Source organism: Atta cephalotes, assembly GCF_000143395.1.
Source record: "Atta cephalotes unplaced genomic scaffold scaffold00030, whole genome shotgun sequence".
NCBI lineage: Eukaryota > Metazoa > Arthropoda > Insecta > Hymenoptera > Formicidae > Atta > Atta cephalotes.
In genome coordinates, this window is record NW_012130094.1 from 2853632 (window position 1) to 2869957 (window position 16326).

Consider the following 16326-nt stretch of genomic DNA (forward strand, 5'->3'; position numbering starts at 1 on the left):
TATANATAGTAGTATATATAGTATAGTATATATATAGTAGTATAGTAGTAGTAGANAGAGAGAGAGAGAGAGAGAGGAAGGCCATCATTGTTCTTTACAGTTATACAGAACGGTTTTGCTGAAATATCTAAAAATTTAGCTGGACACAGATCTGAAATTAATTTTGTTGGTATATCAGATCTAAAAATAATTAGGTAAAATTTAATTTGTTGTTAGAACACCAAAAATTTTTGCAGTATTATTCATTATGCTTGAGTTTCCTACATAATTATTTTAATAGTAATATTATTTTTCAAATATGTAGCTGTATCTAGCTAAATTTTTGGATATTTCAACAAAAACGTTTTTTTCATGTGTATGTTTAATGTATAGCACCGAGGGGATCTCACTTATATCGATCGCATCGTTTCAGGTGTGTTCCTCGTGCCTTACTTTTTAATACTCGTAGTATGTGGAGTACCATTGCTGTACATGGAACTCAGCATCGGACAATTCACTCGTCGCGGCCCAATCGGAGCCCTGGGTCAAGTATGTCCATTGTTAAAAGGTAAATGGATAAGAGTCACGATGTGCCAGATTGCCGATTAAATCTCCAACGACTATTTGATAAAAACTTCTCACGTGCTCATTTTTATAGCGTCGTAAAATACGTTGACTGGAAAACAGTTGACATAAAATACGTTGACATGCTTAACTAAAAGAACAATTGAGTCTGTGTGTGTGTGTGAATATAATAGGATTAAAATTATCACCGTTTTATCCTCTTAACGTCATTCTATCTTTATAGATCTTTTTTTTTATTATTGACTTGGTCTCTTTTTTTCTTTTAACAACTACAATTTTATTACCTAGACTAAATCTGTTCTCGTCGCCGTTCGATGAACAGATTTTTTTTTTACATTTTATTTCGCCGGCTGACTACTCTATATTTTTATATTCATTAGTTTTAAAAATATGATGATCATTTATACATGTTTTACTTTTATCTTTTGACTTTCGTAATTTATGATTGTTTCATATAATGTTTGTGTCGCCATGTGTTTACGCACTTTTAATCTCGATGTTGGTCTCTTATCACGTTCTAATTTAGGTATCTTTATTTTTAATTATTGACAGATGACATTTGTAGTTGATTCTTATATTAAAACCATCTTAAGTAATGTCTTAAAATGTTAATACAACTCTATGATTGACTTAATCTTAATACTATATACTTAAGATCTTTTTAAGTAATATGCCAAAACATTAATACGGCCTTATGATTAGCTTGTTATTTATCTTATTATATACTTAAGATAGTCTTAAAATAAAAATTGACTATGAATACGGCCTTATCATAATAATATGACGTTTATCATAATAATTTAATTTAATATTTATTTATTTTTACGAATATTTTAATGAAGATAAAAGATAAAGATTTTTTGATAAAGAACTATAATGTAACTGAAATATTCAAGATTAATTGTTACTATCTTCGTAAATAAAAATTACTTTTTACAATTATATTTTAATTGACACTCTAAATTAGATCTCGTTGTTAACCTTGTTTTTGACTTATTGTTTTGCATATTACGAACTATATTAATAATCATTATTTATTTTTAATTACTAATTAATTATTATATTAATGATATTTACTTATTTTTATTCTTTATTGCGGATATTTGGACACTTTAAAGCTGTAATTTTATATTGAGCCTCCTCGGAATATATTGTCTAAATTGCGTGTAATCATTTACAATATTATATTAATTATTAATTTCTGTTTTTATAGGAGCAGGTTTATCATCAGTTGTAATATCATTTTTAATGTCTACCTACCATAATGTGATAATAGCCTACGCAATCTACTATTTCTTCTCGGCATTCCGATCGGAACAACCATGGTCACGTTGTGATAACTCATGGAATTCGCCGCGCTGTTGGCTGCCTAGTTATGGGTCCATCGATAATCGAACTCGGCCGAATCTGACGAGAACACCATCTGAGGACTTCTTCGAGTAATTTTCTTAATATTTAGACTAATTAATTCAATTTGTTATTGTAATTATATAAATATATGAATAATATATATTACATATATACTTTCTAAATAAAAATTTTTAATATCTGGTTATTATATCGCGTGTAAGATAGTTTGTAAAAACGATCGCGTGTTGTAGCTTCGAAGTGTTTAAAGAAAGAATAATTGCCTTTCTATTTAGCAACAAGGTCCTGCAAATTAGTAGTGGCATCGAAGAGCCGGGGATTTTGAGATGGGAGCTCGTGGCGTGCTTGATAACTGCATGGATCATGGTATATTTTTCCATCTGGAAGTCCATTAAGTCATCAGCACAAGTGAGATACCTGACAGCAACGCTGCCTTTTCTCTTAATCGTGGTCTTCCTCACGCGATCCCTCACTCTGGAGGGAGCCGCAAAAGGTCTGCAATTCTTTTTCCATCCACGCTGGGAATTGCTTGGCGATGCAAAGGTATCGTAATATCGATTTCTCGATTAACAAGAAAGAGAAATATGATGAGTAATAGAATAATAGAATAGCCGTAATTAATAATAGAAATTATTCTATTACTGTGAAAATGTGTATGTGAAGACATACACAAGTATAAATATACATACATTATTATTGTGTTTAAAGCTTAAAAATACATTAGTTTTAATAAATTAGTTTCAAATTAAAATCGTATCTTCTTTACTTCTTGATAAAAAAAATCTTCTTGATAAAAAAAATATCTTATCTTAAATTTTTAGTTAAAGTTAAAGTTAATAAATATTCAGTTAAAATGAATGTTTAAATGAACTGAATGTTTATAAATTCAAATTGAAATTTTATTAACTTTTATAGGATGGGAAAGCTATTAGTGGCGCTGAAACAGTATATTTATATTTTGAGACAAAGAACATAATCAAATCATGAATTATAATAAATCTTATTCAAGGAAAAAAGTTGTAAAATAGATCCTCATCCTCTAAAGGTTAAGCATTATAAAGGTTAAGATTTAGTTCAGATTAATGGCATTTTCCTATAATTAGTTTGAATTATTCATATATCAATCTAATATTTATTGTTATTATTGTTATTAATTATATTATTTATTATCAATATTTATTGATTAGGTCTGGATTAACGCCGCGGCGCAAGTCTTCAATTCTGTAGGAATCGCTTTTGGCTCAATGATATGTTTTGCGAGTTACAACCGATTCCACAACACAATTCTGGTAGACACCGTTGCCGTTTCACTCATAAACGCCTTCAGTAGTTTACTAGTTGGAATATTCTCGTTCGCCACAATCGGCAATATAGCGCTGGAGCAAAACATGTCTGTCGATGCTGTCCTAACCGATGGTACGTATAAAAATGAAGTTTACGTCACGCTAAATATGATAAATTATGTAAGTATCAATATAAGTATGTCACGCGCGTTATGGAGAGAAAGGGTATAAGATGTAGAATTTGCAATGTCGAGACTGTTGCATTCTTTTTTTTTTAATTTTTTCCTCATTTATTTTACATCGTCAGATTAACTCCTCCTGACATTTTATAGATAAATCATAATTTCCGTTCAAGGACCTGGTCTAGTCTTCGTCATCTATCCGCAAGCGCTAGCCAAGATGCCAGCTTCTCAACTCTGGGCTGTGCTATTTTTCTTTATGCTGGTCTGCCTTTCGTTAAACAGTCAAGTAAGCTTATATGACAAATAATGATAGATAAAGCCTTATTTCCTATCACGATGCTGTGTACATGCGCGATTACAGATTAATCTGTAAATGCAATTATGTCGAATTGTATCGTCGTACGAATTATCTATGGAGATACAAACAATGTTAGTCATGAAACGAAAAACAAATACTAGAATCACATTACTCAATTACTTAATAAATGCAATCGTATTTTAATAATCTTTCTATTTCGAAAATATAATTGGACTTTTGCAATACTTTATTACATAAATTTCGGAATTTCAGTTTGCTGTTGTTGAAGTGGTAGTTACGTCAATCCAAGACGGTTTCCCGAATTGGGTGAAGCGTCATCTTCTCTGCCACGAAGTGCTGGTCCTCCTCATATGCGTCATTTCGTTCTTATTTGGATTGCCAAATATTACGCAGGTAAAACGAATGGATGTTTACACAATATAATAAAAACTAATACTCTTATCCCTTACTAAATGATTTTCTGACTGCCTCAGGGCGGTATTTATTTTTTTCAACTAATAGATCATTACGCCGCATCGATGTCTATCATGTTCTTGGCGTTCTTCGAAGTAATTGCCATCTCGTGGCTTTACGGCGTACGGCGACTGTGCAATAACGTCAAGGAGATGACTGGACGTTTACCTTCGAAATACTTCCGATTCTGTTGGTTCCTTGCTGCGCCTCTTCTTATAATGGTATTCAAAAATATTAATTTTAGGATATTAAAACTTTTATTTTGTATTAATAATTTATCCGAGTAACGGTTAAAAAATGTTAACTGCAAATCAAATAAAGTACGACATTCCGGATTTAGAAACGGATTCATAGACGCCAATTATTCACATTCGCGCAACTATTATTCTCAGAAAAACATGATATATCTTGTTTTTATCTGATGATAACAATTATATACATAATTACTCGCTTTCAATCCTACTCCCTTGCACTTATCTTCATGCAGTCGGCAATTTTCAAGATATATACGTATTATTATACTACAGTATTATTATAATTATCTTATCTTCTTAGGCTGTATGGGTGTTCAGTTTAATTGATTATGAGCCGCCGACCTACCATAACGGTGATTACACATATCCATGGTGGGCAGAAGCGATCGGATGGGGCATCGCATCTCTCTCTTTAATTTGCATACCCGCTTTTGCCGTTTATGTATTCGTCAGAGCGGATGGTGCGACGTTTGCTGAAGTATGCTGAGTTTTATTGAAGTCAATTATAATTTATTATAAAAAAAATTAACATTAGAACTATCAAAATACTCTGAATAATTGATCGTAATTTTTTGTTAAACTTATAGTACTATATTTTCTCAGATTTACCATAATTTTTATTACAATATGTATAATTAAATTTCTTTATATATATTTTCCCTCTTTATCTTTTAAAATATGTTAATTGTTGGTAGTTCTAGTGTTAATTATCTTACGAAAAAAAAATTAAAATGTTAATATATATTACTTTAATCATTTCTTTATTGTAACAAGAAAATTCTTTTGAAAATTGATAGAAAATATCTTTAAAAATTAATAAAAAATTTAACATATATTTTCTATATATTTTCTATATATTTTATATATTTTTTATAATTTTTCATATTATAAATAAAAAATCTATTATTTATACTGTTAAAAAATATTGTTAAATTGCTAAAAAAGTTTACTAAAAATAACTTTAAAAAAGTATCGCTAGAAAAGAAAGAGTATTTTGCTTTCTATATAAGAACTTTCATCTGCAGAGATTCAAAAATTCCATCAAACCACACTTCGAGGCGTGTAAAGTTTGCGGACAGGAATACTGCATGGAGCCTATGCACAATCTGCCAGAACCGCCAGAGGATATGCTCAAGGAGCCACAAACGGACGTGAATACATCCATACAACTGAATTCCTACAATCAAATGAAGCCTCAGACGTGATAATATCGACTCGCAGGAACGACTCGCTTTTCACGGTTGCGCTTAATCTATAGGATGCCAAAACATTTTGAGAAATAATTAACAAGAAATGTCATTCGCTCGTGTATTTTTATCGTCGGTTATTGCGATAACTATCGTGACAGTCAACATTCCATATTTATAATCTCGTTATAAGGATGATAATCACTTGCGAAAGAGTCATTAGGATAAGAACATATCTGTTATATACTTCTCATAAAATGTTATTACTTCTTGTAAACTGTTACTCTTTACGCCATTGTCATGTGATAAACTATATAGACAAGCACTGATTTGACATAAGAGTATATTTCTGTATATATCACAGTCAATACGCAATCTAATGTGTACAACATCGTTAACCATAATTTTAATAAATTATTATATATTGTCCAAGAATATATTTCTCTCAACGATATCCTTTTTCATATTGTTCTCTTAATTTCTTTAATAGCATTTTATCTTCAAAAAAATTGAAACAAAGTTTATCATTGTCACAACGAATATCACTTTTTTCTCTTTATAACAATTCACGGATTCATATTTGGGGGGGGGGGAGAGGTTTATATTAAACGATTATATAATACAACGAACTGTAGAAAAGATTTTGCTATATATATATAAGCGCGCTTATGCTTAGAATCTCCGTTACGCAGCGGGTTTCCATCGTATTGAATCCTCATATGATAAATTAGATATAACTAATTGCATTATGCGTCTCTGGGACACAAGTCCCGTGATGGCATTTTCTCATTTGAGCATCGGGCAAGCTCGAGTTCGCATTGAAGTTTACCTTAACGTTTGTTCCGCTTAAAGTTGCCGAACCATGACAAAGAAGTTCGAATTTAATTGGCGCATCGAAGTGCCGGAGCTCTTGAGAAATGGCTCGGTGTTCGATCGATGGTTTGAAGACAAGGAGACTACTGAATTCGAGCCGAATTGCCTATTTAAAGTCGACGAGTACAGTTTCTTCATATATTGGAAAAGTGACGGCAAGGTAGCTTATTGCAAAATCCTTGTAGATTTCTTTCTAAACAAATAAATTTTGTTATTATTTTTTAATAATCGAATTCACCAGTAAATATCTCATAACTTTTTATAGGATGGCGATGTTATAGAACTGGCTCAAGTGAGCGATATTCGTTATGGGGGGACACCAAAGGTAAAAAAATTCGTGTAAAGAAAAATAATCCACACGTATAAAAGCTTGCAGTAGCATTGCAACATTTACAATGTTATCGTAATATTGCTGGATCGTTGCAATGCTGCTAGAATAATCTGTGAGAACAATATTATAGTAATAGTTTGTTTCATCGAGTAACATCAATCGATTTATTTAGGATCCAAAGTTATGCAATAAATTAAGTAAATACGGAACGTTTGAGCAATTAGATCAAAAAAGTTTAACTATCTGCTCCGGAGTGGATTATACGAATATTACTTATCAGCACATTGTATGTCCGGATGCACAAATAGCTAAGGTAATAATCAAGAAGTTGTGAAAGAATTAAGATTATATACATAAATTCAAACTTTAAAAAATCTATGAATACTATTGCAACTTTTTTTAAATTTGATTCTAAAATATTATATTCTTATCATAATTAAATTACTCAGGCAGCGTAAACTGAGCATTGATCGTTAACATACAAAATTACATTACTTACAATTTAACATTTAATTTAATTATTCAATTTGCTCTTTTATCTTTTGTTTTAAATATACATTTGATTTCCGTTTGCATTTATTTTGTATGGCTTTATCGATAATGTAATTAATGCTCTCAATTATCTTCTTATTTAACTTCTCTATATGTTAATGTTAATCTGTGGTTAATCAATTCAGGATTGGCAAGCTGGTTTGCGTTTAATTACGCACAATACAAAAGCAAGTAACGTTTGCCCAACAATACAGCTTATGAAGCAGTACGTATTCATTAATTCGAATTCAATATAGCTGCAAAAATATAACAAATATTTGTTTGAATGCTGATGTCGTTTATTTTGATCATTAAATAAAATTTGGCTGCTCATTAATCGGATCTGCCAGTTGGATGCGGCTAAGTTTTCAAGTCGATTCGAAAGGAAAGGTTCCTGTGAAAGTGATATCAAAGACTTTTGCATCTGGAAAGACCGAGAAACTCGTTTATCAAGGATTATCGGAACTAGATCTGCCCAATGGAAAAGTAAGTCAATAAGAGAATTTTCAAAAGGAAAAAGCCTTAATTAATGTTTGTGAATGCGATCAATAAAGTTTACTTAAAGTTCAGTTTAAGAAAATTCCAAAGTTATCGCTGCAAGTTGTACTTTTTCCTATTCCAAATGGAATAGAGAATGAATAGCTTTTTCATTAATTCAACAACGTAAAAGTATTTCGCTTACAAATGATTTTTGCATGTAAATCTACGTAAAAAAAATAGTATTATTATTTTGTATATTTACGAAGTTATTACCTCGTATATATACGAAGTTTATACGTTTTTAAATATTATTATTTGGCGTATAACATTATTTGATATTTAAAGATGTTGATATTAATTGTAAATGAGAATTGATATTTATATTCAGATTATAAATCAGATTATCAATTCTCACTTACTTGTATAAATTAATAATATAAGAAAATATATTGACATGCACGCATATTATATTTTATAAATTATTATTTCTCACGTTTTAGAACGACAAAATAGAACCAGAGGCCTTCACGTTTGATAAATTTTATAATTTGTACTTCAAGATATGTCCTAGGAATGATATAGAGGAGCTTTTTCAATCCATGTAAGTATTAAGTTGGATTTTGCATAATTTCTCACATTATAGAAGACGTATTTTCTTGTTTATAGCACGAAAGGGAAAATCGATACCATAAGTTTGCAGCAATTGGTGGAATTCATGAATACAAAGCAGAGAGATCCGCGACTCAATGAGATCTTATATCCACTGTATACAGAAAAGCGATGTATCGAGATCATTAATGACTACGAAACGGATGAGAAAGCAAAAGCGGAAAGTGAGCTTCCACAAAGTTTAATTTATTTTTCGTTATCGTTCATTTTTTATGTCGTGTTCTATTTTATTATTTTCAGAGAAACTGACGAAAGACGGTTTTATACGATACTTGATGTCAGATGAAAACGCGCCGGTATTTTTAGATAAATTGGAAGAATGGATGGACATGGACCAGCCGCTCTCGCATTATTATATCAATTCGAGCCACAACACTTATCTTAGCGGCCGTCAGATCGGTGGCAAAAGTACTGTTGAAATGTATCGACAGGTTCTGCTTGCTGGTTGCAGGTAATACAATCTTTCAATTTCTAACGATATACAGATCGAAAAATATTTTGGAATGATTCCGGATGGAAAATGAAAAAAAACTATTACAGGTGCGTCGAGTTGGATTGTTGGGATGGAAAGGGCGAAGATGAGGAGCCGATTATAACTCACGGCAAAGCTATGTGTACCGACATCCTTTTCAAGGATGTGATTTATGCTATAAGAGATACTGCATTCGTCACTTCCGAGTATCCCGTAATTCTGAGTTTTGAGAATCACTGCTGCATGAAGCAGCAATATAAATTGGCTAAATATTGCGACGAAATATTTGGTGACCTGTTGCTGAAAGAGCCCTTAAAAGATTATCCCGTGAGAGATGCGTCAAGAGACACCACGTTTAAAACTACTTCTACAGTAGTCGCATTGCAGCGTTGCAAGCGTCGCAATCAACATCAAGCTAGTTCAACTCTAATTGGACACTCTTGCGACACGCAACGTTGCGATGTGACTAATGTAGAACCAGCTTAATGATCCAATCAGCAAATTAAAATTATCATATGTAAACGTGTACATTATTTTCAGCTTGAGTCTGGATGTCTTCTCCCTCCGCCAAGCGCATTGAAAAACAAAATATTAATAAAAAATAAACGATTAAAGCCGGAAGTGGAAAAAATCGAGCTCGAGCTTTTCCGCGCCGGACAATTCGAAGACAAGGATGAAGTTGTAGAAGATGCCAGTGCACCCGCAAGTGCTCCACCTCCAGAACCAGAGCCTCCGAAGGTGATTAACCACATTAATGAATTTTCAAACAGTTAAATTTCATTTTATCTTTCTCACTTTTTGAAAAATCAACAATATTACCTTTGATACGTTATGCAGGAAGGCGAAACTCTTGCCGGAGGCGAAGGTGCTGAAGAGGTACAAGCAATCCAATACACGGGCAGTACAATGCAAGTTCATCCTTATCTTTCGGCAATGATAAACTACGCGCAGCCAATAAAGTTTCAGAGTTTCGAAGCTGCAGAGAGTACGTGATATCATTTATCGAAACATTCTACTTATCAGTAATTGTATATTTAAGATGATCAATATAAATTGATCAGTATAAATTTGTGATAACTTTAAGAAATTTATGAAAATCATTTTTAACATTAGAGTAAGTAGAGTCAAAATAACTGATTTGTAAATTTTTAAATAACGGTGTTTTTTTAAACTTTCGCGTTTTTGCATAATATGTAAATGATTAAACTGATTCATTTATTTTTTCTCTTTATTTTTTTTTTCAAAGAAATATATATATAGTATTATATATTTAAATAATAAAAATAAATATAATTAGTCTAATATTTTTCAATTTTTTTCAATCGCAGTTTATTAAATAACGAGCCAAATTTGTTGAAGTATATCATTAAAAGCACATGTTTCAGAGCTCAACAGATCTATTTATCAAATAATATCGTTAACACAATAGAAATAAAAAATAAATTTCACAAGTTTTTATTTTTCATTTCGTATTAAAGGTGATTTTATTATACTGACGATATATATCGCTTTGATTAAGATGAATAAATACGATATAATTTAAATAATTTTCACAATTTTAAAAATATTTTTACCTCGCATTTCACTTGCTTTTACATTTCGCTTCTTTTGAAAAACAAAAGAAAATTCTATATTAGTCCTACTGTTAAAATTATTGTCTATGTATATTTATTCCTTTTTTGTAAGATATTGTAAAATCATGCAAAGATTTTATCCAGCGAATACGTGAATCAGTAAATGCGTGAAATTTAATATTATACTTCCTTTTTCTCGATGAGTTTTGTATGCCATATATGTCTTAAATTTACCGAGGTAACGGGTGTTTATGTGGTGGTGCGTACGTCCTGGAGACTTAAGGAGAGTTAAATGAATGAGCGTACACGTGCGCATGTGTCGCGCGCGCGACATGTACTAATGTCTCGACCCCGACGTTGCAGGCAAGAATATACATCATAATATGTCTTCGTTCTCCGAGACTGCCGCTCTTAACTATCTGAAAACTCACTCCGTGGAGTTCGTTAATTACAACAAGCGGCAAATGAGTCGAATATATCCAAAGGGCACGAGGGCTGATTCATCGAATTACATGCCCCAGGTAACTGCGACGATACACAAACGCATTTAGATTCCCCGCAGAGTTATTACTCACGTTATATCTCTGCATAGAAAGAACGATTTTAATATATCTAAAAATTTAGTTAGATACAAATCTAAAAATAATTTTCTTGTACTCAACATAATTATGATTATTAAGTTAGAATTTGTTTTGATGTTAACATTTTTTTGCAGTATTGCTGATCATATTTGAGTTACTTATATAATTATTTTAATATTTCAATAAAATTATTTTCAGATCTTTATTTGCAATATTTTTAAGATTCTTAGCAAAAGCGTTTTTTTTTTATTGTTTAATATTATACATACAAATTGCATTGAAAGTCACACGTTCTTTCATTAAATATTATTTTAAGAATGATCATTTTACATATACTTGTTTTATGCGAGGTATTCTACCTAGGTTTTTTGGAATGCTGGCTGTCAGATGGTGGCTTTGAATTTCCAAACTCCTGATTTGCCGATGCAGCTTAATCAGGGAAAATTCGAGTATAACGGTACGACGGGTTATCTGTTAAAATCGGACTTCATGCGAAGACCCGATCGAAGCTTCGATCCCTTTTCTGAGGACGTCGATGGTATCATCACCGCGCAGTGCGCAGTTCAAGTCATAGCCGGGCAATTCTTGTCGGATAAGAAGGTGGGCACGTACGTAGAGGTAGACATGTACGGTCTACCAGCAGACACGATCAAGAAGGAATTCAGAACACGGATGGTGCCGGCGAACGGTCTGAATCCGGTTTACAATGAGGAACCATTCTTGTTCCGGAAGATTGTGCTTCCTGATTTAGCAGTACTCAGATTCGGTACTAACGCTTCTTTTTTTACATGGATCCATTATAATATAAATTTGAAGTAAATAAATGTTGATGTCTACAACTCAAATATTTTTCAATCATTATATTTCATTTCCGACAGGTGTATACGAAGAAAATGGCAAATTGCTCGGACAGCGAATCTTACCTTTGGACGGCCTTCAGGCTGGTTACAGACACATCTCCTTGAAGACCGAAGCGAACTTTCCGATGGCGTTGCCCATGCTCTTCTGCAACATAGAGTTGAAGATTTACGTCCCCGATGGATTCGAAGGTAGTATCCCAGCGGCTCAAAAATAGTAGCACTCTTCACGGCATTCTCTCACAAGCACGCCTCCAATTTCAGACTTTATGGCCGCCTTGTCGGATCCGGGCGGTTTTAGCAAGGCCGCCGAGAAGCAAACTGAAACGATGAAGGAACTCGGAATAGAACAGACCGATGCTAAAAAGAAGAAAGAAGAAGAAACGAAAAAGGGTAATAAAATTATGTATAATTATATTTTTATATTAAAAAATAATGATTCATTTAAATAAGGTAAGGGAACAAATTGCACCAAATATTATTTAATTGTTACACATATGATTATATATACAATTCTTTTATAATTTCAGCAGAGACATTGAAACTGGAACCTATTACGTTAGAATCCTTAAAAAGGGAGAAAGGTTTTAAAATAGGCAAAAAACACCAGAAAGAATTGGATACTCTAAAAAAGAAACATGCTAAAGAGAGGCAAACTATGCAGAAGAATCATTGCAGTGCCATCGAAAAATTAACTAAAGGAAAAGAGTGCGTTGAAGTTTTCTACTTCAATGTAATTCTATCGCGCGAAGGAAATTTGAGAAATTTAAAATATTATATTTAATATTATATACAAGATATCTCAAGATTTAACAGACAAATTACCAGAAGATATTCTATAAGTAAAAATAGAAAAAAATGTTATTTAATAAAATTTGATTAGAAATTCTTTATTACAAGATTATAAACAAATATAAAACGAAATATGAAAAAGGAAACAACGTATTTTCATTGCATAGAATATAAAAGTGTACATTTCGTGTATGAAAAGATAAAAGATGTTAGATTTCCATTGTCATAAAATAATAACTGCCATAAAATATCAATATTCTATCAAAATATCACCAAAATGTTCAATATTTGTTTATAATTTCGCAATAAAGCATTTCTAGCTAAACTTTATATAATATTTTTTTCTTATATTCCCTTTGATAGAACAGGTTCCTATAATTTGTCCGTTAAATTATGAGATTCTGTTTATTTAATATGTTATTTAATATACATGATATTTTTAGCAAAAATACTTTGGCGCAAGACGCAAATGTCAAGAAAATTATAAGCGAACAAACGGCTCAATGGTCTACCATAATGGAAAAGCAGAGAAAGGAGGAATGGGATTTATTGAAAAATCAGACACAGAACTCTCGTGACGAGTTAAAGAGACTGATCGAGATTGTGCAAGCTACACAAATTAAACAATTACAGGCGAAGCACGACAAGTTGGTTCACATCATTTATTTGTTTTGTTATACTTCTTTGCTACTGCAAAGATTTGAAAAATAAGTTCTAATATTTTTTGCCATATCGTTTAAACACGTTATTCTAGAGACATAAAGGATATGAATACCAATCAAGCGAAAGTATCCGTGGAAATGGCAAAAGAGGTAATGAGTGATAAGACTTTGAAGACAAAAGGTGAGAAGGACAGGCGACTTCGCGAAAAGAAGCAACAAAATACGAAGAAATTCGTGGAAGAGAGAAAGACTATAGAAATTAAGCAAGGTCGTGAGAAAGAGAAGCTGAAGGCTACACATGAAAAACAAGTAGAAGAGTTGGACAAGGACATCAATACAGTAAGTTTGAGATAGCTCTTAATCCTAATGGTCTTTTTAAATAATATATCGAATTTTCAAGTAAGTTTGTGGAAGACAGCATTCTTTTCTTCATGATTCTCTTTAGAGTTTTCAAATTAAGTTTTAACGGATTAAAAATTAATTTCTGTTCTTTATTGAATGAAGAAAAAAACATACAATTCTTATTATTTTATTGTTTAATGCTCGCGAATAGAAAAACCGCATAATAAATAAGTATAAAGTATAACGAAAGCAATTGTAATTTTTATTTATAAAATTGATGTGATTTTGTAAAATAATACACATTCGGTAATGTTGCAGAGTATTGAAATATACGAGAATGAAGTGGTTGAATACAATTTATCGCCTAAGACGGAATTCTATATATAATTTTTCTTAACATTTCTAATCATTTCTGTTATCATTTGTTAATATTATTGTTTTCTATTTTATGTAATATATATATATATATATATATATATTCATATTTTTCATACTTAATATATATAAAAAATAAAATTGTAATAATTGTAGCAAATTATTTTTAGTCATATATGATACACCATAAAGTTTGTATATCGTTATTAAACGTTAATAAACAAATATTTATGTATTGATAAATATATATGGATAAATAAATAAAGAAGGCATTAAAAAAATAGCTTGTTGAAATATTTTACCTTGAATTCTGTCATAAATTATACTATATTGTATCAATTTTTTCTTCATAAGGGATTGCAGAGGTAATATCGATTAAATTATTATATAATATTTTTTAAATATTTATTAATGTAGGTCAACAATTTTAGAACACTTTTTGTCTCCGAAGTATAATCAGAACTGCGAACAAGTTCATAATTATTTACACGACAATGGGAATGTATAAAACTATCATTTAATTTTGGCACGCAATTTTGTACATTGTTAGACTTTTATGCGTTATTAAAAAGGTATTGACGATTATAATTATAACACAAACATTTAAATTCTCTTGAAAATAATTTTACCAAATTTTTTATCTAATAAACGGCATCTGTACTTTCCTGTACTTGAATGAAATTTTGTACAAATGACATACGGTACACGTGCAAGGAGGCGATAGATCCGATGCATGCTCCAATCCAATAAACTATCACATGCTCCATGGATGAGGTTCCCAGACAACCATATTTTAAAGAAGTTGCCAGTGCAGGATTAAAGTAACCGCCGGTGTAATTGAAAGCTGAAATACATTTTAAAGATCAACGATACAGGCATTCTTTCACATCGTAAGAAAGAATATAGAAACATTCATCAACCTGCAACTACTAAAGACGTCCCCACGAAGGCATCGATGACCGTGCTAAACCTCGGGTTCAGGTCACCCAGCACGCGGGATACCACTCTGCACATGCACGTTGCAATGCATTCCACAAGCGCTCCAATTATAGTGGACACCTGAAAAATCATGGCTTTTCAATTTATAAAATTACTTACAATCGCATCCCAAGTAGAACATAGAAGTATCATAACAATATCATGAGGACATCATCATGACTTCATTCGTCACTTATAAGTCAATTTTTAAGTATAAAATGAAGACGTTCTGTGATGTCATTTTGACTAAATTATGATTCCATGTTCTACTTAGGACGTATTGAAATTATGAACGCGTATTATATATTGCGCAATATGTCGAATGAATAATGAAACTCCTACTTAAAATATTATTTAAAAATTAATATTAGTTTATAATTTGTCGATGGGATTAAAAATGACGATTTAGTCTTGCCTGTAAATCTGTAGTGCAATCGCCATAGGCTCTATTCTTGTGCGTAGAAGCGAATTGTAACGCCCACAATATTTGGATGTACTTAAATATAAGAAGACCGCCAGCCAATTCCGCGCATATCGATAAAAATGCGACAATCAGGGGCTTTTTACGTATTACAACATCCTCCATGTGTGTATAAGGACACGCAGAAGCTTCATCCCAGTTTATCGACCACCAGATTGTTAGTAGAAACAAATAAAGCGCGTACATCCATACTCCCCAATTGTCCGCAACTAAAGAAGTTCAAACTTTTTAGGGGAGAAAATATTTAGGACCAGTGCTATTGTAATATGTACAATAAAATGACAAAAAAATAATATAAAACATTTTAATCAATAGTTTAAAAATACATACAATGAAAAAATATAATTATAATGCTAACATATATATGTAATAATACGCAATATATATAAATATAATTGCAATATAAATAATAGATTTCTGAATCCACAAGATTATCATTCATCAAAGTTAATTGTATAATATCGTCAATTAATACTTATACTTATAAAACAGAGTTGACTTACTTATAATGAGCTCGAAACATGCCCCGCAAAGTTCTGCTGTAGCTATGAATTCAAAAACCAAAGTTCTTGTGAGGGGATAAGAATTAAGATAAAATAATGCATATAGCCTTAGCCAATACGCTATCCAAATCGTGACTCCAATGTACGCTGTAGACACTATCAAGTCTATTGATCCAGGCATTATCCTATTGAGATATGTGCCATTTAAACAAGTG

The 16326-nt window shown here is 31.6% G+C and overlaps 3 protein-coding genes across 3 annotated transcripts in view; 2 read left to right on the forward strand and 1 right to left on the reverse strand.

The window, feature by feature from the left end:
- LOC105620926 (sodium- and chloride-dependent GABA transporter ine) overlaps positions 1 to 5628 on the forward strand; it is a gene marked incomplete at its 5' end in the record, with an annotated part of 13815 nt that extends 8187 nt beyond the window's left edge. The window contains 9 exons of the mRNA XM_012202403.1: positions 413 to 547; positions 1778 to 2003; positions 2208 to 2475; positions 3120 to 3348; positions 3571 to 3683; positions 3969 to 4109; positions 4190 to 4390; positions 4725 to 4901; positions 5449 to 5628. Of these exons, the coding sequence (XP_012057793.1) occupies positions 413 to 547; positions 1778 to 2003; positions 2208 to 2475; positions 3120 to 3348; positions 3571 to 3683; positions 3969 to 4109; positions 4190 to 4390; positions 4725 to 4901; positions 5449 to 5628 (1670 nt within the window). The remainder of the gene's footprint in view (positions 1 to 412; positions 548 to 1777; positions 2004 to 2207; positions 2476 to 3119; positions 3349 to 3570; positions 3684 to 3968; positions 4110 to 4189; positions 4391 to 4724; positions 4902 to 5448) is intronic.
- An 844-nt stretch (positions 5629 to 6472) lies between these two features.
- Positions 6473 to 14161, forward strand: LOC105620891 (1-phosphatidylinositol 4,5-bisphosphate phosphodiesterase-like). The gene is made up of 19 exons (XM_012202370.1): positions 6473 to 6643; positions 6749 to 6808; positions 6987 to 7127; positions 7492 to 7571; positions 7696 to 7831; positions 8326 to 8426; positions 8492 to 8658; positions 8735 to 8945; positions 9035 to 9293; positions 9507 to 9704; positions 9804 to 9951; positions 10904 to 11061; positions 11485 to 11887; positions 12000 to 12170; positions 12243 to 12371; positions 12512 to 12686; positions 13214 to 13417; positions 13525 to 13771; positions 14093 to 14161. Exons 1-19 carry the CDS (start codon positions 6473 to 6475, stop codon positions 14159 to 14161), a joined length of 3228 nt encoding a protein of 1075 aa, XP_012057760.1.
- Positions 14162 to 14790: 629 nt separating this feature from the next.
- On the reverse strand, positions 14791 to 16292 carry LOC105620892 (aquaporin-12A). The gene is made up of 4 exons (XM_012202371.1): positions 16112 to 16292; positions 15543 to 15817; positions 15070 to 15208; positions 14791 to 14993 (listed from the first exon to the last, which is right to left on the reverse strand). Exons 1-4 carry the CDS (start codon positions 16290 to 16292, stop codon positions 14791 to 14793), a joined length of 798 nt encoding a protein of 265 aa, XP_012057761.1.
- Between the last annotated feature and the right edge of the window lie 34 nt (positions 16293 to 16326).

Excerpts from the sequence above, each read along its gene's own strand:
- LOC105620891 (XM_012202370.1), top strand. The coding sequence starts at position 6,473 with ATGACAAAGAAGTTCGAATTTAATTGGCGCATCGAAGTGCCGGAGCTC. Across the intron at positions 7,572-7,695 it reads ACAATACAGCTTATGAAGCA|TTGGATGCGGCTAAGTTTTC; the intron begins GTACGTATTCAT and ends CGGATCTGCCAG. Across the intron at positions 13,772-14,092 it reads TGGACAAGGACATCAATACA|AGTATTGAAATATACGAGAA; the intron begins GTAAGTTTGAGA and ends GTAATGTTGCAG.
- LOC105620892 (XM_012202371.1), bottom strand. The coding sequence starts at position 16,292 with ATGCCTGGATCAATAGACTTGATAGTGTCTACAGCGTACATTGGAGTC. Across the intron at positions 15,818-16,111 it reads ATGTTTCGAGCTCATTATAA|TTGCGGACAATTGGGGAGTA; the intron begins GTAAGTCAACTC and ends GAACTTCTTTAG. Across the intron at positions 14,994-15,069 it reads GACGTCTTTAGTAGTTGCAG|CTTTCAATTACACCGGCGGT; the intron begins GTTGATGAATGT and ends AATGTATTTCAG.